Raw genomic sequence first — 25,810 nt, forward strand, 5'->3', positions numbered from 1 at the left:
CGGCCCTGGCCGCGGGGCTGCTGCAGGAAGCCGCGGTGCCCCTTCCCCCGGCGGCCCTTCCGTTACGATCGTTACCGGGCTCCCTTCGCCCTGCCTCCCTCCCTCCGCTCCGCGCCGGCTCTCGGGGCCAGCGGCCGCCGCCGCCTTTGTGCCCCGGCCCGGTGCAGTCCCTCCCCGCCTCCCCGCCGGAGCCCTGCGGCGCATGCCTCCCGCTCCCCGGGGGCAGGGAAGGAAGCGCCGCCCGCCCCTGCACCAGCGCGGCGGGCAGCGGCGGAGCGGAGCCCGGCGGAGCCGACAGCCCGGCCCGGCCGCCGCCGACCCCCGTCGCCCCTGTCGGCCTCCTCTCGGCAGGTGAGCGGCGGGCGGGGGGCGCGGCCGGGCCCCGCCGCGCCGGCGGCCGAGAGAGGCCCGGGCCCGGGTCCGGGGCGGCGGAAGGCGGGAAGGGGGAGCCATGGCGGCGCGGGCAGGGCCCGGCCGGCCGCGGGCAGTGGGCGCGGCGCCCCGCGGGGGTCCCGCGGGCGGCGGCTGCGAGCGGCCCCCGAGGGTGGGGGGCCCGTCAGAGCCCGTCCGGGGTGCTCTCCGAGCTGGGGGTACCCCCGTGTCCCTTCATGGAGCCTCTGTGGGTGCCCCCCGGGTTGGTGTCGCTTCATGTCCCCTCATGGAGCCACTGTGGGTGCCCCCCTGGGTTTAATGTCGCTTCACGTCCTCTCGTGGAGGCACTGTGGGTGCCCCCGGGCTGGTGTCGCTTCATGTCCCCTCACGGAGCCACTATGGGTGCCCCCCGGGTTTATATCGCTCCATGTCCCCTCAGTGAGCCTCTCTGGGTGCCCCCCGGGTTGGTGTCCCCTCACACACCCGCTGAATTAGTGTCCCCCCATGCAGCCGCTGTGGGTGTCCCTTCATTTTCTCTCAGAGTTACACAGGGTACCCCCCTCCTTCTATGTGTGTGTCCCCTCATTTCCCCTCAGATCCTGTCTGGGTGGGTGTCCCCTCATGTCCCCTCACACCCTCAGTGGGTGTCCCCTCACACCCTCTGTGAATATCCCCTGGGTGGGTGTCCCCTCATGTCCCCCCTCAGGCAGCACCCAGGTGTCCCCTCACGGTCTCCTTGGGTGCCCTGGGTGGGTGCTGGGACACAAAAATTCACCCCAATCTTGTGTAATTCATGCAGGACCCCCAGTTCAAGTGTGGGGTAGTGAAGGCACCTGCCCCTTCCCTGAAAACTGTGGAAATAGGTTAATAGGAAAAACGTTGGGTTTTATTTTTTAATGAAGCTGGGAGCTAAAGTGTGTTAATTATGTTGCTTCAAGGTAATGAGGTATCCTAATTTCTGTCTTTTTGATCCTTAGCTGCTTATTGCAAGGAAAAATGTTTTTAATTTATATTTGCCCAAGCAAAGATGAAGAATTGTCTTCCTTGGTTGTCTGTTACCTTACCCTCAGTAAATAAATACAAGTTTTAAAGAGTTTAGAGTCATTAATCCTTTAAAATATTTAATGCCACTGATTAATTTGAAACCAGAACTAGAGAATAATTGACAAGTGCAAGGTCAGGGAGGTTTCAGAGGGAAAATTGTGTCCCTGTATGTTGGCAGAGTCCAGTGCCACTGCAGTTGGGACTCACTGCGTTTGTGTGGAGCCATCCAACTGCAGTAGTTTTTGGGAATTACTGTCACCCTCAATCCTACCAAATGATGCTGCAGGTGAAGCCTTCAACCCTCATGGGACCATGTGGAGGTGGTGAACTCTGTGGGGTGTTAACTGGAATTTTGTGGGTGGCTTTTTCCATTCTTCCACAAACCGAAGCTCGTTCTGTCTGCATTTTCGACTGGAACACAAAGAATAGCTCCTAATCTTCATCCTGCTTTTGTGCACTCCCCAAGATCTGTGTTTGCCAAGAGCTTTTATCCTGCAGTGAGGCCGGATGACTGATGTCTCGGGGTTATTGCTGTAGAGTGTGTTTCAGGAAGAAATAAGTTCCCTTTCCTTCTCTCTCAGCTGCCCCAAGTCCCCCAGCTGTGTGTGTTTAATGCTAAGTCAGATCCAGTAAAAGCTGTTTTGGAATATTGTGTGATCCTCTGCTCTCTGAGGAGGAGTTGGTTTGTGTCCCACCATCCTGGATGATGGTCCAGGTTTCTCCACATCCACCCATCCTGCACCATGTGGACACAGCCAGTGCTGCTTTCCTATGAAAACTGGAAAGCTGAGCTGCATGATCCTGAAAAAGGGCGGTTATGCCAAAGGAAACAACGAGCAGAGTATTTTGCTGAGTTCTCCACTCCCACTATGAAAGAATTCCTCAAAATTGGTTTTCCTCTCCTGCCACAAAGTTTTCTGCAGAAGTATTCAGTGCAAAGGGGATTGCACACACCAGTGCACTGAATATGGTGGTGTATCATTATTTGGGAGCCCATTATTTGGAAGCACAGGAAGAGTTTCAGAAGTGAATTACCTGAATTTGGTTATGATTTTGCCAGAAAATACTTCAAACCACAAATGATGAGCTCTGCCTTATGGCAGTAGTGACTGATTTACGTGTTCAAGTGATGTTGAGGAGTAATTCCTGTGATTATCTGGCACAGTAGTTCTGAGTGTTAATAATTTACAGTTTATGTTACCAGGATTATTACATGGAATTTCTGGAAGGCACAGGTTTAATAAATAATTTCCTTTTTTAATTTGTTTTAGGATGGAGGAGAGACCGGTCTGAAAATCTGTTCCTCGGTGGACTTTGCTGTGGTCTGCTAGAATGTTCCTTATGGATGCTCCTCCTCTGGTAGCTCTTCAGACAAAATGGGAGTCCTTTGGGCCAGCAAGGAATTGTAGATACCCCGTGTGCTTCCCTGAGTCCGACAGCAACGTCACCAGAACCTCCGTGAGCGCCAAAGTTCAGATGATCATAAACAACCTGCAAAGCCAAGAGCCTGCCCTGGGTATGAACAATGAGTGTGGCTGTGTTGTGCAGAAGAAACAGAAGGGAGAAAAAGGCAGCAGTGCCAGAGTCACATCCAGCACCACGCTGCTGCAGAAGCATCCTCAGTACACCCAGTGTGGGCGCCCCGAGGATTCTGATGGCAGCGAAGTGGAAGGGAATGTAGAGTTTGAGACTCTGCTGCTCGATTCTGACAGCGACGATTCTGTGGACCGAGGGATAGAGGAAGCCATCCAGGAGTACCTGAAAACAAAAAGCAAAAGTGCCCAGTCGTTGCCAAGGAATGCAGAGCGTTCTGGGAATGTGGGCAGAGACAAAAGGTTTAAGAGGGAGTTCTCCCAGAACAAAGTGGCTAGTAACCTCCTCCCTGTGAAATTTAATGCCGAGATGCTCTCTGAAGAGTACCTGTCTGACCACCTGGGAATTGGGAAAAGAATCCAGCCTGCTTCCCCTCAGAGCATCAGCAGCGATGACTCCTTTGAACAGAGCATACAAGCTGAAATAGTGCAGTTCTTGAATGAGAAGAAGCAGCAAGAAATTAGTAAATGTGTTACCGAGGAGGATAAAAAAGATTCCCGTGTGAGATCTGTCCTGAAATGCAACAAAGAAGCAACAAACAGAGCAAACTGTGGTGCTATAAAGCAAGGTTGTAATGCACTGCTCCTGAGACACCATCCCAAGCTGCAGAAATCCAGTGCCCAGTCCAAGTGTTTGCAGTCCAAAATCCAAGCAGAGCCCAGTGATTTCAGCCAGGTGAACCAAGCTTATCTAGAAATGGGCACTGCCAGCCAGCCCTGGCTCGTGGAGGAGGATGAGGGAAGTGCAGCTCATTACTGGGAGCCAAGGGAAGCACTCATCCAGGAGAGCATGCACATATCTGACTCGAGCAGTGATGATGGCATTGAAGAAGCCATCCAGCTTTACCAGCTGGAGAAAATCAGGAAAGAGGCAGGTCATGCAGCAAACTGTGTCCCTTTGCAGAGGGAACCATTTGATCCAAAGGGTATGGCAGACATTTCTGCCAGCCTGACAATTAGCTCCACAAAAAGTGCCTCACCAGAAATCCATAAAAACCCTACAAGCAACAAGAGAAAAGAAGTTAATTCCAAGTCAACAGGATTAGAAAGCACCAGCAATGACTTTAATAAGCTGTTTAAACCACTGAAAAAAGCCAGACATTTTGCACTTCCAGAAAACAAGATTACTGCTTGCGAGCTCACATTGCAGGCCTCTTGCAGAGCAGACACATCTGCAGAACTCATGTGTGCTGAAGCTATCCTGGATATTTCCAAAACAATCATGCCATCCCAAATGGGAAGTGACAACAAATCCCTCACTGCAGATTCCTTCTTTTCTCCCCAGCTTCTCTCCTCCTCCCGTTGTGAAAGTGACAGCAGCCTTGTGGACAGTGATGACAGCATAGAGCAAGAAATCAGGGCTTTTTTGGCTCTGAAAGCACAGTCAGAGAACCTTGGAACAAAACCTCCCAGCCTGTCACGCTCCATGCAGATGCCTTTGCCTTCTGATCCAAACAGCCTCACCGGGAGCCTTGAGCCTGCTCTGCCCAAAACACTGAAATTATCCCTGAGTCGGAAAAGGAGACTTAAAAGGGAAGGCAGAACAGCAAAACAAGGGGGGTCAAAAGTACCTGAGCAGCTGGAGACAGGACTTGTCCAGCCAGGTCACCATTCCAAATTCCCAGTGCTCCAGGAGGAGCCAGCCCTGAGCAGCCCCACAGAACTCCGGGATGCTCAGAGCAATAAAGACCCGAGGCAGCAGCAGCTGACGTCTCCCAAATTGTCTGGTTCTGATGGCAGCAGATGTGTGCCCTTGGACTCTGTAAACCCTTTTCTGCAGGTTCAGAGTAGCACAAAAAAACCTGTCAAAAACCCCATCCAAACCCCAGAGAGGGAGGGGTCGGGTGATGAGAGCAGCTCTCTGGACAGTGATGAGGACCTGGATAGTGCCATCAAGGACCTGTTACAGTCTAAAAGGAAGTTAAAGAAGAAATCCAAGGACCAGAAAGCTCAGTGCAAGAAGAAAGTCAGATTCAGTGAGACAGAAACTCAGCTGCTGGATGAGTTCAGTGGCCTCCAACAAAACGAGTGGAAATGTAAAAATCCCTCACTGCTAAAAAGCTGCCTCTCAAAACCTAGGAAAGCTGTGAGGGAGAATGCAGTCAGGAACCCTCCAGACAACATCAAACTTCCCAATGACAAGCCAGAAACCATGAAAAACTTGGAATCTAACTTACAGCTTAAAAAAGGCAATAAACCTAAACCAGTTTCAAACCAGCGGGGGGCTAAAAATAGGAAATGTGCTTTCCCAGCTGTGTCAGATGCCAGTGACAGCAGCTCAGTGGACAGTGATGACAGCATTGAGCAGGAAATCAGGAGGTTTTTGGCAGAAAAGGCTAGAGACTCTGCAAGCAATTCAGAGATGCAAAAAGGTGATGCAAGTCTGGACCTACTTAGAGCGACCAAACAAACTGGTAATAAAGGAAAAGCAAAGCAGCAGCCGGTGGAAAACGAGATTGACCTGGTGCTGGGTCAGAGTAGAAAGACTGAGGCAGCTCAGCAAACTGAGGAGGTGAAGAACTCTCAGAGAACAGAAGGGAAAAGTGCAATGTTAGCTGGCAGTGGAAAATGTGCTTCCTCTGCAGAGAATGTTCCTACTACTGGTCAGTCAAAAGCTAAGCAAGGACTGGGGGGGGTCAGAGGTGGTGCTGCTGAGGAGTTACCTGGGAGTGCAACAGGTAAAAGGAATGTCCATAACACAGAGCCCCCAAAACCCAGCAGAAATGAAGGGTGTAAAGTGAGAAAAGTCATGAATGCAAAGCCCAGATCTAAGAGGAAGAATACCTTCCAACTAAAAATCTCAAGTAAATTTATTGCAGGTCTGAAATATGCCCGGGACAGGAAGAAATCGATGCTTTTGAACAAAAAGCAGAAAGCAGAGTGTTTGCTCAGCCAGAGCAGTGCCCTGGGAATGGAGACAGCTTCCCAGGACACAGATGTACTTAACCCCTTGCCAAAAGGGGAAATTACACCAGCAATAAAAGAACCCAGTTCTTCTCAGAAACTCATTGTGGGAGGGGCGAGTCCCCATGTAGCAGAAAGCTGTGCAGGAGCTGGGTGTGTCCAGGAGGCAGCTGAGGGTTGCAGGAAGGCTGATGCTCCAGGGGATCAGTCCCAGTGCAGCCTTCCCTCACAGGAATGGAGTGTGGCCGCAGGAAAAGCTGATAAGGTTGGCAGAGGAGCCTCCAGAGCTGAGAACACCCAGATGTGGATCAAGGAAGGAGATATCCACCAAGGCAGCTGGGCTGACCCCACTGCAGATCCCCCACACCCTGAGTGCAGTGTGGGAAAAGCAGATAAAGCCAGCAGAGAGCCAGCTCAGCACAGTGCTCGGGTGGACAGTAAGGGAGGGAATAACCAGCTGGACAAGAGGCCAGATCCAAGTTTAGCTTGCCCAAGGCATGAATTCCACGTGACAGCAGCAGCAGTGCATGATAGTGGAGGAGCACGTGCAGATAACAGTGTGCAGATGTGCATTAAGGAAGAAAAAGCTGACAGGCAGGGAGAAATTCAGGTATCCAGCTCCAAAATGGAAGGAAAAATACCTATCCTGCAGAACAGGGAAGCTGCTAGTGAAGTACACCAAGGACAGGAATTTTTAACCAAAACCTGTGCAAAATTTACTGACCTACCTGCAGGGGATTGCCCAGGTTCCCTCTTGGCAAAAAAGGTTTCAAATATGTAAGTACTTTTTTTTTTTTTTTACACTAGCAGTCTTTTTATAAAATAACTGTGATTGTAATTACCTTGATAAAGCTTGAGAGAGGAAAGGAGAGGCAGTGGGAGATGCTGATACCTGTATATCATAAACACACTAATGTGAAAATAATTCTATTTAACAGGGATATCACGGATAGGCATTCGTAGCTTTTGTAGAATTTTGTAAATTATTTAAAGTGCTCTGAGGAAATATTTTTTTATAATGATTTTTAGGGCTTGCATTCCTACAGGATGCTGTAGCTACTGTAGATAAGATATTGGCTAATCACACTTTAAATTATGAGGCCTCTAATTGTCTCTCAAAGGGAAACCTGTTTGCGCACAGAATTTATTTGGGAGCCTGTTCAGAGATCCTAGGGAAGCACAGCCTTGGATAGCAATGCAGATGTGACACTGGCCACATCCCAGCTGCCTCGGGACAATCCTGTGGGGTGGGATTTGCTGGAGCTCAGTTTTCCCACCCTGAGGACTGTGGGATGAGGTCCCTGAGCAGAACCGGGGGTGTGGAGATCCAGCCTGGAAGACACAAATGCAAATTCAGGTAAATCAAGTGGATGGCTCTGTCTGCACCTCCTGTGCAAAGAGATCTCAGCAGCTGCTCAAAGTCCTTTTACACACCCAGAACCTCCTGCTAGCAATGATTCCAAGCACAATTGCAGTCCAAGTCAAGTGAAGGAGTGTGTCTGTTCAGACAACATGATTTCCCTGGATTTCCCTGGATTTCTGTACTGTCGGGCCTGCAGGGCTCAAACAATTCCTGTTATTCTCTACTCTCTCCTTTTGATGCCCTGCAGTTACCCAGAGATGGCTTTTGGTTTCCTGAATGAACTTTCTGGAACTGAGTGCCCTTAACTTTCCTTTTTCAGAAGTGGTTTTTAAAATGTTACATTTCTGTGAACTTTTCACTGACAATTTTGGTGCAATAAAGCAAAGCTGGGTTTGCTGTAGGAAGTCACAACACAAACGGATTTTTTCAGCCACGGATATTTTCAGCACTGTTCTTTCTTCAGGCTCTTTCTCTGCCTCCGTTTCCAGCAGCCAGAATAAAGCAATTTTTCACTACTATCTTTTTATTTGTACTGACTTTCAACGGGATTGAAGTAGCACATTCACATCACACACACAAAAAAGTGCCCCCACACTGGTTTCGCTGCAAATTCAAAAGGTGTAAATTGGAGCTGTTGGCTCTTTCATTTTCATTTTTGTGTTGTGAAGTCCTTGGAAGAGTTTGTTCTCACATCTTGTCCCTGTGAATTGATCTGATATTCTCTTTGTCTGCTCTTCTGCAGAACTTCTCAGCCAAACCACCACTTGGCATCACTTTGTTTCTCAGTCACTTGAGGAGTCTTCCTCCAGGCTGGCCTTAAACTTGCAAAACGGAGCAAAAGCAGCCAGGACTGGATCCAGAGCCCCGTGGTGTCCCTGGTGTGATGCAGAATGTGGGCAAAATACGGTGTAGCATAGAGTAGTGACTGTGGCATGTAGAGAAATAAACATCTTGGTGTGTTCATGCTGTTGTGCAGCTGCGTTTGAAACATGTTCCTAGTGCTCACTTGGCATTTCTGACTGTCCAGCCACCTTTCTGTAGCCCTGGGGTTGGTTGGCCGGGTTGTTTAAAGGTCAGTGTGTTAATTCATCTCCATTTTGTGGTAGGATACCTTGGAAAAGTGTTTTTTCCTTAGCTCAGTGCCTGCACTCCCTCTCCACAGGTTTATCTTTTGCTCTGCCTTGATTCCGTTGCAGGATTTGAGCCTTTTGTTTGGAATAGGTCAATAGGCTGGTATTTTAAACTAGAAGTTTTCCAAGTACCTTGCTTTAAAAGGATTAAACTGTATACTTAATTTTCCTAGAGATGTTGGAAGCACTCTGTACTGTTTGTATAAAAAGCTGAATGTTTCTTCTCAAAAGTTTTCAGTAAATCCACATTAAGACTTCAAAGGTGTCTCGTGCCCCTGTTGCTGTGTCTGTGTCCTCAGTACCACTCGTGACCTGATCCACTCCCAGTTAAAATGCAATTCCAGTTACCTTGTGCTTTAAATAAAACCTGATTTCAAACAGCACTTTTTTATTTTAATTGATGAACTTGATTTGTATATAGGAACTGGTGTACATTGCTGAGTTTCTAATGTTTAATAAATGGGGTTCTGCCCATGGACCGTGCATCTGGAGTGTTCCTATGGTTTGTGTCATCATCTTGAGTGAGTAATAATTTCTATGTTCCCTCTTCTTCCCTCCTCACTGAGGATGTCATGAATTCTTTGTGACAAAACTGAAGGAGGAGAATTTATAAAGTACAAAGGGTTGGCTTTTGGGAGGTGAGAATGGTGCTTGTGGTAGCAGAACCCCAAGAGATTTTTTTCCTGGTGTTTGATCAAGAAGTGGAATCTTTGCTTGTGTAATTGGGTGTGTGTCAAGGAGCATCTCTGGAATTGAACAGCCAGGCTGCAGTGGCAGTGTCCTCATCCTGGCCCAGTTCTCATCACTTGTGCAGAAAAGAGAAGTCTGGTAGTTTGCAGCAATAGGAAATCCCTCTTACACATCACTAAAGGCTGAGCAATAAAAAAGATTCTCTTGAGTGGCAATAAATCCCACACGTGGTACCAAGGCTGCAGCACGAGTCTCTCAAGGCTGAATCTTCATACCAGCAGTTCCAAAAGCAATTTTATTTCCTGTTCATGGTGCCCATGAGAGCCCCAGGGAGGGCACAGAGTGGGCACAGCCTGCACAGCCCTGCTCCTCCAGTGCCAGCTCTGGGGAGTGTCCAGAAACTCTTTTTCCCATTTCTCCCACCCTCCTGAGACACCAATTAATTATAATTACTGCAGTAGATACAGGGAGCCATAAACCCAGCTCTTCTAAAGCTTATTAAGTTACCTTTTTTTTAATGAGTGCTGGCTCATATTTTTAAAAAATGCACAATGGTCATTTTTCTTTCCAGTCAGAGCCCAAAACTTGTTAATTTAGATATTAATGCTTAAACCACTTGGTGTTTTTGATTATGGCTCAGGTGAGTTACAGATCCTGGCTGCAGTACCACAGCTGGCAGGTAAATCTGAACAGGGGTTTATTGCTTCATTTTTTACCCCAGTGACTGGTTTTGGGTGCTTTGGGAACAATCTTCAAGGATCCTCAAGGGACAGCAAGGACTCCCTTAATTTTTTTATTGCCAGTTCTTTGCTGCTGTTTTAGGAACACGTGTTTTGACATGTAGCTGCTCTTTATACAAGGCAAGAACATCCCTGCCTCCATTTCTTTTATTAATGTAGCTTTTCAATTTTTCATCCCTTCAGTTGGTGATAGTTCAGCCTCACTTAATTTCATCTGCAAATGTGAAAATCTTCCTTTCAAAAGACAGAGTAGAAAGAGATTGTCTGAGGTAGTCCCTGTGTGGTAAAATGAGTCATTTTTTTGGAGGGTATTTTGAATTTGTACAGGTATTTCTTTTTTTAAAAGTGCATTTGGTCTAACCTCTGAACACTTAGATACACTGCACGCCACTCTTCAAAGGATCTGGTTTCAAGAATAAAATTAAATCAAAATTGAGGCAAGAAAGAAGAGGTGGGTGTTTTCAGATGGAGTGGGAAAATATGTGACAGAATCCACTCTGTTAATATTTTTATGAGGCAGCCTTATCCCTAAATTATGCCACCTGCAGAAAAATCAGTGGATAAAAATACATGTAACATTGTCACAACTATTTCTATTGATGCAGCACTTTGTTATTTTCTCATTTCAGGTGAAGAAAGGGAAGTTCTAAAGAAGCTCCAGGTATTGTCTAGAGTCTGATACAAGGATCACAGCAAATGGATGAGGGTTGCTTATTTATTTTCAGATGTTAAATCTTTGAAATGTTAACTTTTCAGGCCCATTTCTGCTCAGTTTAATTACCTGTTCCAATTTATTATTTTTGGTGTGTTTGCAGCTGGAGGATCTACCCAGCTCTTACCACATGTCACAAACAGGGAATGGTTCTGACATGTGAAGAGTATCAATTGCAGTAGTTTGGACATAATGTTCCACTCATTATTTATATTTTTGGCAAACAGTTTGAATAATATTATGCTCATTTTTAATGTTTTGTTACACCTGTAAGATGGGACTGTTTCTCATCCATAAACAGGCAGAGTAGTTTCTCTTAAAAACTAATTTTTAAGCCAAAAATGTTCAGGTGCTCTTTCAGTGCACTCACTGTCCAACTGATGCAGTTTCTTTGCCTGTACCTACAATTGTTCCAATACAACTTTTAAAAAAATCTTCTTTTTGATTACTTGTCATTATTTGAATAATTTCTTAAAACTTGTAGTTTGGACACAGAAGAAACATGAACTTTCTACAAGAAATCCAAAGCGTTCATGAATAACTCTGGAAAACTTAGAGATTGATTATGCAATAAAGAGTAGAGAAGCAGTTTAGATCTTAATTTTTAATGCTAGGTAGTAAATAAGGCAAGAGTGTAAAGGATCACTAGTGACAGAGAAGGGGATAAGGGGATAAAACCAGAATTTATGTTGTCCTAGTACTTATATGCTGCTGATAAATCAGGTAAAACGCTTCACATGAGCTACCTAACTGACACTTAACCGCATTAAACCTTCACTAAATACTGCTAATAACATTCCCCCTGCAATCTAGTGGGTCCGTTTAGGATCAAGGCCGGCTGCGGGCGTTTTTGAGGCCGACAAACGCTGCCTACGGCGGCTGGTCGCGGCAGTGCGAGGGCCCGTTGGGGTTGTAGCTGGGGTGGAAGTCCATGTGCTCGTAGGCCGTGATGAAGGTGTCGGGGCCGGTGCAGTGGCTCTTCTCCAGGGACGTGTTCAGGCTCTCGTTCCTGCACATGCCAAACCTGCCCAGGTGATCCGAAAACGTGTGCGGGAGGATGTGAAAGGAGTTCTGTGGGGGCGACAAAGGGTACGGGGTAAGAGGGGGGGTAGGGATGGTTTAAACATGGACAGCACCTGCAAAGGCCGGCTGTGTGCAGGGCTGGACGCGGCCTTGGGCCGTGTCTGCGTCCATCGGGGTGCTCCTACCGGCAGCTCGTGCACCGTGGGGGCCCTGCTGCCGTAGCTCTGGTTGGCGGTCCGGTAACGGGGGTGAGCCGGCGGCTGCCTGCGGGGGAGAGCAGAGATATTGCGGGGGCAGAGCACAGCTATTGCGGGGAGCGGGGCCCGCCCGGACCGGCGGCTGCCTGAGGGGCAGAGCACAGCTCTTGTGGGGAGCGGGGCCCGCCCGGACCGGCGGCTGCCTGAGGGGCAGAGCACAGCTCTTGTGGGGAGCGGGGCCCGGCGGGGCCTGCGGGGCAGAGCACAGCTCTTGTGGGGAGCGGGGCCCGCCCGGACCGGCGGCTGCTTGAGGGACAGAGCACAGCTCTTGTGGGGAGCGGGCCCGTGGCCGGGGTAGAAGGAGAGCTCCGGGCCGGCGCTCACCCGTAGCCGCGGTAGAAGGTGAGCTCCTCGAAGCGCCGGGGCACGCCCGGGCTGGGCTCGGCCATGGCGGAGCCGCCGGGCCGGGCCGAGCCGGGCCGCGGGGATGGAGCGTTACCCGGCGACCAAAGGAGGAGGGCGGGGAGCGACCGCAACCGCCCCGGGGCGCGCCCGCCCCGCCCCGCCCCGCAGGAAGCGGAAAGCGCCGCTGACCTTCCCCGCTCCTCCTCCTCCTCCTCCGTCCCCGTGCCCTGCGGCGGGCTCGGAGCATGGCGCTGCCGCGGCTCCTGCGGGCAGGTGAGCGCCGGGGCCCGGCCCGGCCCGGCCCGGAGCGCCCCGGCCACCCCCGTGTGACCCGCGTGTTTCTGTCCCGCAGCAGCACCGCGGCTCTACAGCACCGTCCCGGCCCCGGCCCCGCTCTCGGTCTCGGTGCCGGCAGGCAGCCGGCCCCGCGGTGAGTGCTGCCCTGGCACCCCAGCCCCGTGCGCTGATACGAACCGGGCACGGTGCATCCTCTCTGCAGTGCCGGCCCGTCCACCCAAACGCAGTGAGTATTTGTTTCCCCTCTCTCAGCTGACGATGACAAGCTGCTGACAGAGCCTCTCAACCACCCCGACTTCTTCAGCGTGAAGGAGCTCTTCACCCTGAAAGATCTCTTTGATGCTCGGGTGCACCTGGGCCACAAAAAGGGATGTCGGCACAGGTGAGTGATGCTTTTCGTGATGCAGTGCTTGCTGACAGCAGGAATGCTTCCCCAGACCATATCTGCTGGATTGGTCTGAGCCTGGAGCTGCCCACACAGGGCAGGGTACAGGGATCCCCCCAGTGTGGGCACTGCAAGGATGTGGCACTGGGACAGACGCAGGGCTCTCTGTGCTGTCAGCCAGGAGCAGGAGCATGGGATGGTTCCTCCCCCACATCCAGAAACGCTCGATACCTGCACACCCCATCCCCGTGTCCCCCTGTGCCCCCGCAGGTTCATGGAGCCCTACATCTTCGGCTGCCGCCTGGACCAGGACATCATCGACCTGGATCAGACCATGCAGCACCTGCAGCTGGCCCTCAACTTCACAGCCCACGTGGCCTACCGAGGGGGCATCATCCTCTTCGTCAGCCGCCGGCGCCAGTTCTGCCACCTGGTCGAGAGCACGGCGCGGGCGTGCGGGGAGTACGCGCACACCCGCTACTGGCAGGGCGGGCTCCTCACCAACGCCCACATCCAGTTCGGCCCCGGCGTGCGCCTGCCCGACCTCCTCATCTTCCTCAGCACCCTCAACAACGTCTTCGAGCCGCACGTGGCCATCCGCGACGCGGCCAAGATGAACATCCCCACGGTCGGCGTGGTGGACACGAACTGCAACCCGTGTTTGATCACCTACCCCATCCCCGGCAATGACGACAGCCCCGCGGCCGTGGAGCTCTACTGCAGGCTCTTCAGGATGACCATCATCCGTGCCAAGGACAAGAGGCGGCAGAGCGAGGCCGTGGAGGAGCTGCAGAGAAAAGCCCAGGGCAAGTAGAGCCCCAGGGATGGGCTCGGTGCCTCTGCTCCGCTCCACGGGGCTGGCTCTGCATCCAGCACTGCTGTCGGCACAGCTGGCTGGTGGGGAGGGGACCCCCAGCCCTGTGCACGGTGATCCCACTGCCATGGAGGGTTTCCAGATCCAAAAAATTGTCCAGAGCAATGCAAGGGAAAATGGAGCCAGACTCCTGTTCCTTGAGTTTGTCACTGTTGCAGGGAGTGCCACTGTCCTGTGGCTTTCCTGAGCTCATGATCTCACCTGAAACCACTTGTATCTTATGTCTGTTCTTAGTAAATAAAGGGATTTATCCTTGTGATCTTTTTTTTTGGTTTTTCCCTAGTGGAATGGGATGGGGAGCCTGGCCAGGGCAGTCAAGGCAATGGGATGGATAGGATGCACCCAAGCTGGGGATATTTCAGGGTGGCTGATGCAGGATGAGAGGATCCCCAGTGGGGGTCGGAGGGTTCCAAATTTTCCTGGGACAGGCTGGGAACCCAACCTTTGCCACCACGGGAGGTGGGGGACTCCAGGAGCAGCTGAGAAAAGGGATATCCATCTTTTAGTAGCCTCGTGTCTCCGTGGGAGGCCCTGGAGCAGTCCTGGGCAGGGATCCGTGTGCCATCCCCTGTCCCCTCCCGTGTCCCCGGCCGCGGTCCCAGCCCCGCCCTCTCCCTGCTCTGAGTCCTCCCCCCGCCAGGGGGCGCTCTCGGGCGGAAGAGCGAGTGCGCAAGCGCGGCCGTTCCCCGCACTATATATTGGGGAGGCGCGGAGTCATTCGCCCTTTCGGTGGGCGCAGGGCGGCGGGAGCGGCGCTGCGGCGCTGCCTCAAGAGGGACTGGACCGGGACTGGGACCGGCACCGGCCTCAGCCTCTCCCGGCGCGGCCAGCGAGAATCTCTGCGTCCCTCATGCGCACCAAACCGGTGCTGGTGGAGGCGGCTCCACAGCTGCGCCTTCCCCCGCCATGTTCTGGCGAGGCTCCCTCGGGGCCGGTGCCGCTCTCCGCCGGCCCCGGCGCTGATCGGCTGCGGCGGGAGGAACCGAGCGAGGTGAGGCTGGGAACGGCCCCTTCCCCTCAGCCCCGCGGCCCGGCCCGGCCCCGAGCGGCCCCGGGGCTCGGGGGGCTCCGGGAGCTGCCACGTGCGCTGCAAACCCCCAAATTGTGGAGCGCGCTGGAAGCAAAACTATCGATCTATTTATCAATATATTAATATGATGTTAATAATACGTCCATATATTGTGAACCGAATATATTGCAAGGTGTATATTTATATCTCTAATATAAAGCATACACAGATGTGTATTTTTTTAATATACTCCACTGAAAAAAAGGAGAAAATTCAGGGATTTCAGGTTTTCAATGATTTCAGTAGCTAACGTGAATCTTCAGTGGATATCATTCTTTTAACTGTTGTAATTCTCTGGTTTTCAGATGGATGGTGTGCTTCACCAAAAAAAGGCTGTTAGGCGATTATTAACAACATTTTTCCTTTGTTTTGCTTTTCTTTCTTCAGCCTGGCAGTGGACAAAAAATGAAGTGACCAGGATGGTGTGAGTTCAGAAATGCAGGGCGATCCTTCAGGAGGGGGCTGCCCAAGCAAGCTTCAGCCACCTTGCTGACTGTGAGTGGTGTGTTACACGTGGTATCTGCACATGCAGCAAATACCTTGCTAGCACTGCTTTTAAATAGTGATTAAATCTTCTAAATACTACAGAATCATGGAATGGTTTGGATTGGAAGGGACTCCTTCCACTCCCAGGCTGCTCAGAGCTGCATCCAGCTGGGCCTTGAACACTTCCAGTGATGGACACCCACCCATAATTACATTTTTCCAGTGGTTTTGGGTTATTTGCTCCCCCCAGGCTGCCACTGGCGTTGCAGAGATGGCTGCTGTGGCATCTTTGTGTCAAAGAGTGGCAAGAGAGACCCAGGCTATGTTCTACGCTCGTTTGTTCTGCACCCCGTGAGCAATCAGAGTGATTGATAGCCTGACATCCCTAATCAGCCTCATAGGAGACAGGGACACCAGCTCTGAACTGACTGGAATGTGGGGTCTGGGTAAGGGGAGGTTTGTTCTGTGCAGAGTGAGAGTTTCTGATCCTGTGGGTGCCACGTGCGTTACAGAAGAATAAGTGGGAGTGATCTGTAAAACCACGTGGTAACACTAGGAATTTATCATATCAGAAAATAAAAATATTCCTGTGCTCTTATTGATACCTTTTAAATTTTTGCTGCCAGTGGAACAGTACCTGTGTAAGCAGGCTTTGGGCTGTGTCTAAAGGCTGCCCATGCATTTCTCTCTTTTCCAGAGGCAGACCAGAGGAGCCCAGCCCAGGTGAGCTCCACTGCTGGGAGGTGCAAGCCCTGCCCAGGTGAGCTCCACTGCTGGGAGGTGCCAGGGGGTGCCAGCCCTGCCCAGGTGAGCTGCAGTGCTGGGAGGTGCCAGGGGGTGCCAGCCCTGCCCAGGTGAGCTGCAGTGCTGGGAGGTGCCAGGGGTGCCAGCCCTGCCCCATCTCGTGTTGCAGGCGTGGCTGCAGTGCCACGTCTGTGTCATTCGGTGGCAGACAGCAACAGGCGAGGTCTTCCCTGGTGCTCTGAGCCCTGTGAGCTCTCAGGATTGCTCAACAACCTGACATTTCAGTTCTTTTCCTGCTCTCTTGCCTTTAATGGGGAATGGTGGAGGATGGACACTGTCCTTCCGTCCTTCCCTTCCTCAGGGACACCTGTTGCTGTGCCAGCTTGCTCCAAGCCCTGTGCACAGGTGTCCCTGTATCCAAGTGGTGCTGTGTGTCACTGTCCCTTTCTCGAGGGACACCAAGAGCAGCTCTGGGCACGCAGAGATTGTGACCCTGAGCTTTGCACTGAGTGGCTCTGGCACTGCTGAATGGGAAACCTCATTAGAGGGGCAGAGGGGCCTCAGTGGTGCAAAGTGAACCCTTCGATTGGCAAAAGTCACTGGCTTTGGAGAAGAATGTTAATGAGGTTGTGGGGATGTGGTTCTGCTTGAGGATGTGGCTCTTTTATTTAAATTTCTTGACGTCTGTTAACCTGCAGTCCGTGTTTGGGGTTTTTCATCAGGCATTGCTCACTCCAGGGGTCCTGCGTGGGCATGAGTGCTAATGAGTGTCTCTTTAGAGCTCCCTGTGAGGCACAGCAGAACCATGAACATTTTCCTGATGGCATTCACTGGAACTGCCCTTCCCCAAGCAGCACTCCTGGGCCATGGAGATTGCTTTGCTGAAGGAAAAACTGGCTCTGAGCTGTGGAAAACATGAATGTTTTACATGAAAGTGGTTTAGAGAGGAATTAAAAATCTCTCAGCACATAGCACAGCCCTTCATCATCCAGGACTGGTTTATGTCATGGCTTTAAAGCTGGAATAAGCTCAGATTTTTTTTTTTTCCCTGCACTATTAATAGCTTGGCTCTGCACCAAGGTTGGCAAACTCACCTTGGATTTTTAGGGAGTGATGGAATAACCCAGAGCAGGCTCCAGCTATCCTGCTCCTAAATTATCCCTTTCCTCAACTCCCCCAGCCAGATACTTTTCCAAAAACCCTCTGATGTCCTGCCAAAGAGCTTCTCCTAATTTTGTGCCATGTCCTTCTGGGCTGAAGGAAATCCCTGTCTCAAAGTTTCCTTGTGAACCCTGATAACAGCCTTAAAATGTTTCATTTTATATTTCATCTTTATTTCCTCTGGGATGTGAAGACTCTTGGGACAGACCCAAGACAGTGAGGGCAACAGAGTCTGCATGGCAAGGGTTAATTAGCTCATTAGTATTGACTTCATTGCTCCCTTTTCTTGCCTGTTTTTCAACTTTTCCTGACGTCCCGGGCCTTATTTTTTATTTGCAGATTATGCCTTGAGCTGCAGAATGTCTGACAAACTGAGAACTGCTTGGCAGCATCCACGTCTGATGGCTTGGAGATTCCTGAAACTTGATCATCTGTGTTTTCTCTGCATGGTTAAGAAGGATTTAAATAAAAATTAAAAAAAAAAAAAAAAAAAAAAACTAAATAAAGATGCCACCTACAAGACTGAAAGGATTATGCTGTGTGTTTGTAATGCTATTTTTTAACCATTCTAGGATGTAGGACTTTGTGGATATGAGAATTTAGGATTGTTTTTGAGCAATTTCAGGTTTTACCTCCATCCTCTTGAGCACAAAGGGGATCCACTGAGATCAGATTATCAGTTTTGGAGTGTCCTAGCTTTTCTTCCATCTCCTGTGGGGAATCTGGAGGAATTTAAGTGTGAAACAGCTTTGCCTTGACTCATTTCTCTCCTGTATCCCAGAGTGGTTTGTAAACTGCACTCACTTTGTGCTTTTTATTAGTGATGAGCAGAATTCCTGGGAGTGTCCAGGGCCACAGGGGATGTGCATTAATGGAACAATTGCTGTCACAAGTGTCTTTATTTCAATTAAACTGTCAGGGCCTGGTCCCTCAGCTACAGGAGCCACCACTTCATAAATATTTAGAGAGGTTCTGCTGTTGGGGAAATTGTTTTCCTCCAGTTCTCCAGGTGCTTTAGCACTGCTTTGAGGGAAGGGAACAGCAGGGATTTAGTGGGAGTAAACCACGGAGGGAAGGATGGAAAATGGCTTTTCTGCCGCCCTGAGGAGGGGATTTTGGCAGGGGCTCGGGTTCCTCTGCAATGGCAGGAGGAGCTGGGTTTGTCGGGGGAGCTGTTGCCATGGGGATGCAGGACAAGGGATGAGGAGCCTGGAGCCTCATTGCTGAATTCCAGGGAATTCCAGCCCTGCCTGCCCTCCCCTGCACCTGCAGACAGGACCTGGATAGTGCCCACACCCAGCGCAGGCTGAGGAGCCCTTCAAACCTGAATCCCCCCAGCTGCTGCCATGGGGATGCAGGACAGGGCATGAGGAGCCTGGAGCATCCTTACGGAATGCCAGGGAATTCCAGCCCTGCCTTCCCTACCTGAACCTGCAGACAGGGCCTGGATGGTGCCCATACCCAATCCAGGCTGAGGAGCCCTTCAAACACAGAATCCTTGGGAGTGCCCAGCTTCTCCATGGATAAATCACATTCCACAGGCCATTCCTCAGCAGGGACTGAGCCCTGCTGGACACAGAGCACTTCTAACACCAAAATCTGCCCAGTGAGAAGTGATGAGGAGCCTAAAGAACCAACAGAAGGAAAATCCTGATCTTTGTCCCCAAAGGGCTCCTAAATTTGCTGCAGTGTCAGGTGTATTTTTATTTTGTGATGGCACATCAGCTGCATGCTCGCTTCCCTAAGGAATTGTTGGCAGGAGAAGCAGCACATGCTCCAGCAGCAGGAATATGGCTGTGCTGGGAACAGAGCAACCTTGGGGAGTTTATCCAGCTCTTCCTCCCTGCCCAGAGCTGTAGGATTGCTGTAATTGAGCATTTCAAGGAAACAGCCATAGTTGGAGCCCTGGGAGCACAGACACAGCCAAAAAAAAAATGTCTGGAGACCTGCTAAAAGCTTTGCCTGGAAATTCATTTTAATAATGAGAGAAGCACTGGATTATTCTGGTATTAACCTTCAACCTCTGCAGGGCAAGCCCAGCTTAGTTTTTGGAGAATTAAACGGAGGGGTTGGCTTATCCCTGCTCTGAGCGTGGTGGGCAGTGACACCCGGGCACACGGAGGGGTCACAACGTTCGTGTTTAGCCCTTTGCCTTTAAGCCATCCTTGGCCTCGGCCGCTTCCAGAGCGGACACGTGAGGGAATGGCTTGTGCTGCCAATTCCGGACCGGGGGCAGGAGCAGCTGGGGGGAGCCTCTCACAAGCCTCGGCATCACCGTCAGGGTCAGGCACTTAAAAACGGAACCAAAGCACTGCCACGATTCTCCACGGTGCAACAGACAGCTGATCTGCTTCCTGTGTGACAGCTGGAGCTGATGGCAGATGACTCAGACACTTAAGGAGAGGCTTTTGAAAGGGGAAATCTACCTTTTCCTCTTTTTTAGATCACAAACAAGCTGGTACTTAACAGGCTGCTGTTTGGCTATTGATGGACGGGTGTGATTCACGTAAAAGCTGTTTATTTACATCAGAGCCGTTCCTCAAAAGGAGATGTGACAAGTACAGCATGAATGATTCATTCCCACCGCTTTGCTCTGCTTTCCTGCTCATCAAGGAACAGTTTGATGCATCCAGCTGGGCTCTGCTTCCTCATCCCTTTCCGCGTCTCCTTCCTCCCCCAAGCCTGCTCAGCCCAGCTCAGTGTCCCAGCTCTGCTCCTGCCGACCCATCCCTGATGCTGCTGGGTGGTGCAAGTCACGATGTTGGTTTTCCATGAAGGAGAAGGGGCCGCAGCTCTGCTGAACTCCCTGTGCAGGGTGTGTTTTTCCTGGGGAGGAGAGGATGGAGAAACAGGCCTTCAGCCCTTGGACCTCGCTCCAAGCTCACAGATTGGAAATTCCAGGGCCGTGCTTCCCCCGTTAGGAATATTTGGTGTTGGAAATCTTCTTCCAGAGCAAGGTCTTGAGGTTGTTGAGCACGAGGGAGTGGTGCACTTCCATCTGGCTGGCCAGGCCACTGAGGGTCATGCAAGTTCGGAGCTGTTTCTGCAGCTCTTCCTTCAGCTCCAGGGGAGCTCCATAGAGCAGGTAGTCCTGCAGCAGCCCGCACACCTTGGCCAGGTTGGGCTGCACCACGTCGCTCTTGCACTGCTTCAGGAGCTTGTCACACGTGGCCGTGCAGTCCCGCCCGTAGGTGCAGTCCCCGTTCTGCTCACAGTGCCGGCCCTTGAGGAAGCCTCTGATTGTCATCTCCGTGGCCACCTTGCGCAGGTTGACCATCTTGAAGTCGAACTTGTCGTTGTAGCCCACGTTCCCGAGGCTGCTCTCGCAGATGTAGAAGCTGCCGTAGGTCCCGTGGAAGATTTCCTCCACGAACTCCAGGAGGCCGATGGCGATCTTGGCGCGCCGGGGCCAGGCCGGCGCAAACCACTGGTGGATGAGCTGGTGGGCGAGGGAAGGCAGCAGGGACTGCAGGAAAGGGGGGACATCCACCCCGTACAGGGAGGTGTGGGGGATCTTCTCGGTGACATAAAGGTCCCCACAGTGCCCCAGCAGCTTGGCCGTGTGCTCCTTCTCGTGCAAGGAGAACATGAGGAGGAACTCGTTGAGCTGGAGCAGCGCCCAGATGGATTTGGCCTCTGCCAGGGACACCTTCCCGTCACGGTTCACGTCTGCCATGGTGATGATCCGGCTCACCAAGGCGGGAAGAGATGGCTGATCCCCCAGCTTGGACTGCAAACAGCACAAAATTGGCATCAGACCCTCACAGCTCTCCATGTTTGGGTGTCACATCACAAAACAGAACTGGGGGAGCAAAGAACTGAGCTGGGGAGGAGGAGGAAATGGTGACACTCCAGAAAATGCTACACAACGTGTGGGCATCCAGCTCCAGCAGAATTTTACCAGCCTCAGGGCTGCTCTAGAGCTGGAACCCCACCACTGCTGCAGAAGCCCCAAGAGGGGAAACTACCAGGACCACCAAATCAGCTCTGCCCAGCACAGATGCCACCCAACAGGGGTAACTACCAGGACCACCAAATCAGCTCTGCCCAGCACAGATGCCACCCACAGCCGTGGCACAGCCACCTCCAGAGATGCTGCTACTGAAATCTCACAGATAAGAACTCCTTTCCTCCACTAATCACTGCATGGCACTGGCACCCCACTAATCACTGCATGGCACTGGCACCAGCAGTGGATGGGGGGCACAGGATGGAGGAGCTCTCGTTCAAAGGGAAGGAAAAACACAGTTGGTGTTTCTGACTCACAGAGCCGTGCCAGGGCTGTGGATCCCACAGGGCCCTGCTCTGACCTTCAGGAAGTTGAGGAGCATCTCCTTGAACTCGTCCATGGAGGTTCCCCGGGTGGGTTTGTCGAAGAGCACCACGTCCCTCCTGGGCACGGAGTCCGGGCGGCTCTCGGCCCTCAGGGCTTCCCCGATGCCACATTTGATGATCACCTCCCTGTCCCTCCAGAGCCCTCTGTACACCTGGAGCACAGGGAAGGGCACAGCAGGAGGAGGGAGCTGGGTGCTGGTTTGGGATGGGCACAGGGGCAGATGTGCAGGGTTTGGGGCTGGTGCCCAGCCCTGGCACGGCTGGGGGGCACAGACCTACCTGCTGGCTGGGGGAGGAGGAGAGGCAGTGCTGGAACAGGAGGCCACGCTCCTCACACAGGTCCTTGCACGTGGAGCCAGAAATGATCCCTTTCTTGTACTGGTCACACTGGGGAGGGCAAGGACAGAGAGGAGCTCAGCAGGGACAGATTTCTACTGGCCCTTAGGGGTGGCTCAGTGCCTTGGGCTGGCAGGGACCCCTGTGCTGCTGGAGGGATCTCAGGGAGTTGTTCCTGGATGCTGCTGCTGCTAATCCAGGGGTTTGGGAGAACTTCCTGTGCTGGAGGAGAGGGCAGCGTGGAGCTGGGTGAGGAAGCACAGGCTCAGGCTGCTCAGCAGAGCCAGGCTGGCCCCAGCCCTGGGGGTGGCAGGGACAGGGACAGACAGTGGCTCTGATCCATGGCCAGGCTGGAGCTGGAGACATCCCTGGGCAGGAGAGGCTGCAGCTCTGCAGCTCCTCGGCGAGGGCACAGCAGCCTCAGGGCGGGAAGCTGGAGCTGCAGACATTCACTGCATCTTTTCCCTTTTTTTTGCTGTTGTGGATGGGAATTAACCCTTGGACCTGCTCACAGAGGACACGGCCAGACACGGAGCCTGGAAGCCCCAGCTCCGAGCAGAAATTAGCGCCCAAGACCCCGCGGTCGGAGTCAGGCAGAAAATCAAATTAAACAATCGTTGCTGTTGTTATGGCAATTCCTGCCTCCCTTCTCTGCTGAGGGATTGATCAACGAGGCTTGTTCTGACACAGCCCAGCTCCCCCTCCTCTCCTGGGCTGGGCTGAGACCCACTCCCATGCCAGGGGCACACACAGCACTCCTGGGGACATGCCATGGGGAACATGGAACATACCACAATCCCATGGAACTACACTGCAAACCCCAAACAGGGCAAAACACACAGAGCCAGGCAGCCACACAGAGCTCTGCTGCTCTCCTTAGGGCTGCTCAGCAGCCACAGACAGGTACCATGGACGGAGTCCTCCCTTTTCCTCCCGCTCTGCAGAGCCCAGAGGGGGCTGTTGTGATGCTGTCCCTGCCCACAGATCCTGCTCCCTGCCCTGCCATTCCAGCTTCACCTGCACAGACATGGATGTGCCCACGCCTGCCTTGGCTGCTTCCCTCTGCCATCTCACAGAATTGTTTCACCGTCACCCTGGCAGGGTAAGGTCACCCCTCCTGCTCTGAGTCCTGTGCCCTGCTGGGGACAGCAGCTGCCAGGAGGGCTCCTCCTCCCAGCTCTGCGGCTCCCACAGCCCCAAAGAGGACAGGAGCCAGGGGGCTGTGGTGCCACTCACGATGATCATCCGGCAGACGTGGCCGCGGCACAGCTCCGAGTAGGACGCGTAGTGCATGTAGGCCACCCAGCTGCCCACGAAGATGCCCAGCCACACCACCAGCAGGTACTTCACCTTGATGCCCGGGAGGCGGCCCTGCAAGGCAAAGGAAACGCTGTTGAAACCCTTTTGGAAGGGCAGGGCATTGCCCAGGGCAGCACAGCTGGCCAAGGACGGCTCTGCCACAGAAACCGACCTGAGCGCCGGGGAAACCTTCAGCCTTTTTTATATATATATATTCATCAGTCTCTTATGCAACTCCTGCTGCAAGTAGGTCACTTAAAATTCCCTAAAAGCAGGGGGATTAGCAGGCTGGGCTGCAAGGAGCTGGATGCTGTGCATGCCTGGGAGCTGTGGCCACATCCTCCTGCTCTCCTGCCCTGTGCAGGGCTGGGGTATCCCAGTGGGGCTGCAGGAGCTCTGTTCCTGTTTGGGGGGACCCCTCTCAGCAGAACCCCCCCTTTAGAAAGCCCCAAGGGCAGGGGAAGCTCCAAACAGCAGTTCCTGTGTGGGAGTGGGTGAGTAACAAACCTGGGAGCTCACAGGTGATGCTCTGTGCAAACAACTCGGAGGCTCTCAGCAGGATTTTGGGTTTTTGGCTTTGTTTCCTCCCCCCTGACCCTGGCACAGCAGCGCTGCTGCCATCTGGCCTCCTGCAAGAGAGACTGCTCACCTGGCTCGTGTAACGGAGCAGATCCCAGCAGTTCCAAAGGGCAGGGAATGAATCCTCGCACTAAACAAACCCTTCCATCCCTTTTCTGTAGGTAATTCTACAGAATCCCTGGCCTTTGACCACCTCCAAACCCTCCTCACGACCTGCTGCTGGGATAGGGCTGGATCTGGGTGGGTGCAGCACCTTTAAAACCTGCCAAGGATCCTGGCTTGGGTCTTGTAGCCCAAAACCACTCCCCACTCCAAAATGCTCCTCCTCAGCCCCTTTCCAGGAGCTGTCAGGGCTCTGGGAGCCACAGGAATGGGCAGCGAGGGTGAGAGCAGGCAGGTCTGCCTCGAGATCGTGACATTTCTCCCATTAATTGGAAACCCTAAAGTGTGAAGAGGACCAGGGTGCCCAGCTTGCCTGTGAAGCAATGGCACTGCTAATTAACGTGAAATTAAATTAAAAGAGAAGCCAAGCACAGCCAGGACTTGGCAAAGACAAAGTGTAGGTGGCTGCTCCTGTGAGGTGAGAAGCAGCCCATGGCCCTGAAGTCAGGCACACTGAGACCTTGAGATCCCCCCAGCACAGGAGCCCCCCAAAACTCAGTAAAGGGGCTTTTCCAGGGACTTCCCACTAGAGATATGTCTTGTCTGGAATAGCCAAAATGTCACTTTTTACTTATTCTGACTTAGAATCCATCCTGTAGCAGAAGGGGAGTCAGGACTGCTGCCTGAGCATGGCATGGGGAGCTCTGGCTTCATCATCCCCTAAAGGGTGGAAAGAAATGTGGGAGTGGGGGATGCATTTCAATGAGAGATTTCCCCTGACATTTGCTTGGATTTTGGATTGTGAGGGTTCCTCCAGTGCCTCAGTCTCAAGGCACAGGGGATTCTCTCCCCATTGCCTTCCCTGCACTGAAGGGTGTTACCCTGTGAGAGTTGCTGTGTTTAGTTTTAGAGTGACTCTGGAGGATGTGAAAGTGACTTTGGGCTGGGGCTGACTTCAAAGGCAAAATGGATGCAGCATCAACAAAATCCTGCTCCATCCCTGTGGCTCCCCGGGGAACACGGGGGTTGTTTCACAGCACTCCCAGCTCTGCATCCACCTCCTGCCAGCACCCTCTGCCCACCGGGTATCCCCTCCCTCATCCCCTCCGGGATAACCCCTCTGGTCCAGGATCTCTGCCACAGTCAGGCTTTCCCATCCCAGGCTGCAGAGAAAACCCCCATTCCAGCATCCCTGACATCCCCAGCATCCCTGGAGATGTGAGGGAGGTGCCCGGCCCTCGGAAGCTCAGGGATGGGAAGAGGACGGAAGATAAAGAAAGAGAAGGAAGGAGCCATCCCTGCCCTGCTGCATCGGCGGCTTCACCGAGCGCTGCGGGCTGGGCTGCCCCGGTGCTCCCCGGCTCCGGCACGGCGGAGCGGGCGCGGGTTATGCAACCGCTGCGGCCCCGGCTGCCGCTCCAGACCCCCGATGTGCCGGTGCCCGGCCCCGAGCTCCTTGCACCGGCGTCGGGGGAGCCGAGGCGGAGCGTCCCTTTGTGCACGGCCGGTGCCAGCATGCGGAGACGGGCATCCCCGAGCCCGCATCCCAGCGCATCCCCCCGGCCCGGCGCATCCCCGAGCCCGCATCCTCCATCCCGGCGCATCCTCGCTCCGCCGGTACCTGCAGGCCCTTGGAGAAGGGGCAGAACAGCACCAGATGCACCAGCCGCCGGATCCTCCGCATGCTGCGGGCGCCCCGCGGCCGCGGGCCTCAGGCTCCGGGGGGCATGGCCGGGGCGGCCGCGGCCCCCGCAGCGCCGCCGGGGCCGGGGCGGGCCGGGGTCCCGGCAAGGGGGGCCCAGGCGCGGCGCTCGCTCCGCCGCAGCGCCCGGCCCGGCCCGCGGGGCTCGGCGGCTCCGCCCGGCGCGGGGCGGTGCGGGAGGCGGGGGCGGCGCTCGCAGCTCCGCCGCAGCCCGGGGAGCCGGGGCTGTGCGGCCCCGCTCGGCCCCGCTGGGTTAAACCAACCCAGCG

At 53.1% G+C, this 25,810-nt stretch overlaps 4 protein-coding genes, 1 long non-coding RNA gene and 2 other non-coding genes across 9 annotated transcripts; 5 read left to right on the forward strand and 2 right to left on the reverse strand.

The window, feature by feature from the left end:
* Positions 1-264: 264 nt before the first annotated feature.
* On the forward strand, positions 265-10,972 carry PPP1R26 (protein phosphatase 1 regulatory subunit 26). Of its 2 annotated transcripts, none has more exons than XM_063174821.1 (3): positions 265-351; positions 2,688-6,689; positions 10,465-10,972. In XM_063174821.1, the coding sequence occupies exons 2-3, from the start codon at positions 2,749-2,751 to the stop codon at positions 10,466-10,468; spliced, it is 3,945 nt and encodes a 1,314-aa protein (XP_063030891.1). In that variant the 5' UTR covers positions 265-351; positions 2,688-2,748; the 3' UTR covers positions 10,469-10,972. The 2 variants fall into 2 exon arrangements, with proteins under 2 accessions (XP_063030891.1, XP_063030890.1); XM_063174820.1 differs by lacking the exon at positions 10,465-10,972 and adding an exon at positions 8,018-8,888.
* Positions 10,973-11,136: 164 nt separating this feature from the next.
* On the reverse strand, positions 11,137-12,238 carry PIERCE1 (piercer of microtubule wall 1). The gene is made up of 3 exons (XM_063174825.1): positions 12,152-12,238; positions 11,756-11,834; positions 11,137-11,618 (listed from the first exon to the last, which is right to left on the reverse strand). Exons 1-3 carry the CDS (start codon positions 12,214-12,216, stop codon positions 11,418-11,420), a joined length of 345 nt encoding a protein of 114 aa, XP_063030895.1. The 5' UTR covers positions 12,217-12,238; the 3' UTR covers positions 11,137-11,417.
* Positions 12,239-12,375: 137 nt separating this feature from the next.
* On the forward strand, positions 12,376-13,987 carry MRPS2 (mitochondrial ribosomal protein S2). Of its 2 annotated transcripts, none has more exons than XM_063174822.1 (4): positions 12,376-12,445; positions 12,525-12,602; positions 12,722-12,851; positions 13,125-13,987. In XM_063174822.1, the coding sequence occupies exons 1-4, from the start codon at positions 12,418-12,420 to the stop codon at positions 13,666-13,668; spliced, it is 780 nt and encodes a 259-aa protein (XP_063030892.1). In that variant the 5' UTR covers positions 12,376-12,417; the 3' UTR covers positions 13,669-13,987. The 2 variants fall into 2 exon arrangements, with proteins under 2 accessions (XP_063030892.1, XP_063030894.1); XM_063174824.1 differs by having other exon boundaries at positions 12,403-12,445; positions 12,528-12,602.
* Positions 13,988-14,472: 485 nt separating this feature from the next.
* LOC134428032 (uncharacterized) lies at positions 14,473-17,713 on the forward strand. Its single transcript, XR_010030310.1, has 4 exons — positions 14,473-14,719; positions 15,185-15,292; positions 15,981-16,090; positions 17,528-17,713. It is a non-coding gene; the product is annotated as an uncharacterized LOC134428032 (long non-coding RNA).
* LOC134428375 (small nucleolar RNA SNORA17) lies at positions 15,534-15,667 on the forward strand. The gene has a single exon (XR_010030378.1). It is a non-coding gene; the product is annotated as a small nucleolar RNA SNORA17 (small nucleolar RNA).
* Positions 16,175-16,308, forward strand: LOC134428374 (small nucleolar RNA SNORA17). Its single transcript, XR_010030377.1, has one exon. It is a non-coding gene; the product is annotated as a small nucleolar RNA SNORA17 (small nucleolar RNA).
* Positions 17,714-19,145: 1,432 nt separating the features above from the next.
* DIPK1B (divergent protein kinase domain 1B) lies at positions 19,146-25,567 on the reverse strand. The gene is made up of 5 exons (XM_063174313.1): positions 25,461-25,567; positions 23,096-23,230; positions 21,803-21,910; positions 21,499-21,675; positions 19,146-20,918 (listed from the first exon to the last, which is right to left on the reverse strand). Exons 1-5 carry the CDS (start codon positions 25,521-25,523, stop codon positions 20,106-20,108), a joined length of 1,296 nt encoding a protein of 431 aa, XP_063030383.1. The 5' UTR covers positions 25,524-25,567; the 3' UTR covers positions 19,146-20,105.
* Between the last annotated feature and the right edge of the window lie 243 nt (positions 25,568-25,810).

This window comes from Melospiza melodia, chromosome 22, assembly GCF_035770615.1.
Source record: "Melospiza melodia melodia isolate bMelMel2 chromosome 22, bMelMel2.pri, whole genome shotgun sequence".
Taxonomy (NCBI): Eukaryota; Metazoa; Chordata; class Aves; order Passeriformes; family Passerellidae; genus Melospiza; species Melospiza melodia.

What these genes read in the sequence shown, in the direction of transcription:
- PPP1R26 (XM_063174820.1), top strand. Translation starts at nt 2,749, where the DNA reads ATGTTCCTTATGGATGCTCCTCCTCTGGTAGCTCTTCAGACAAAATGG. An exon ending in GCAAAAAAGGTTTCAAATAT is followed by an intron (nt 6,690 to 8,017) that starts GTAAGTACTTTT and finishes GCTCTTCTGCAG; the next exon opens with AACTTCTCAGCCAAACCACC.
- PIERCE1 (XM_063174825.1), bottom strand. Translation starts at nt 12,216, where the DNA reads ATGGCCGAGCCCAGCCCGGGCGTGCCCCGGCGCTTCGAGGAGCTCACC. An exon ending in ACCTTCTACCGCGGCTACGG is followed by an intron (nt 11,835 to 12,151) that starts GTGAGCGCCGGC and finishes TCTCCCCCGCAG; the next exon opens with GCAGCCGCCGGCTCACCCCC. An exon ending in CCACGGTGCACGAGCTGCCG is followed by an intron (nt 11,619 to 11,755) that starts GTAGGAGCACCC and finishes TCGCCCCCACAG; the next exon opens with AACTCCTTTCACATCCTCCC.
- MRPS2 (XM_063174822.1), top strand. Translation starts at nt 12,418, where the DNA reads ATGGCGCTGCCGCGGCTCCTGCGGGCAG. An exon ending in GCCGCGGCTCCTGCGGGCAG is followed by an intron (nt 12,446 to 12,524) that starts GTGAGCGCCGGG and finishes TCTGTCCCGCAG; the next exon opens with CAGCACCGCGGCTCTACAGC. An exon ending in AAAAAGGGATGTCGGCACAG is followed by an intron (nt 12,852 to 13,124) that starts GTGAGTGATGCT and finishes GTGCCCCCGCAG; the next exon opens with GTTCATGGAGCCCTACATCT.
- DIPK1B (XM_063174313.1), bottom strand. Translation starts at nt 25,523, where the DNA reads ATGCGGAGGATCCGGCGGCTGGTGCATCTGGTGCTGTTCTGCCCCTTC. An exon ending in CCTCCTCCCCCAGCCAGCAG is followed by an intron (nt 21,676 to 21,802) that starts GTAGGTCTGTGC and finishes CCTGTGCTCCAG; the next exon opens with GTGTACAGAGGGCTCTGGAG. An exon ending in TGCTCCTCAACTTCCTGAAG is followed by an intron (nt 20,919 to 21,498) that starts GTCAGAGCAGGG and finishes TGCTGTTTGCAG; the next exon opens with TCCAAGCTGGGGGATCAGCC.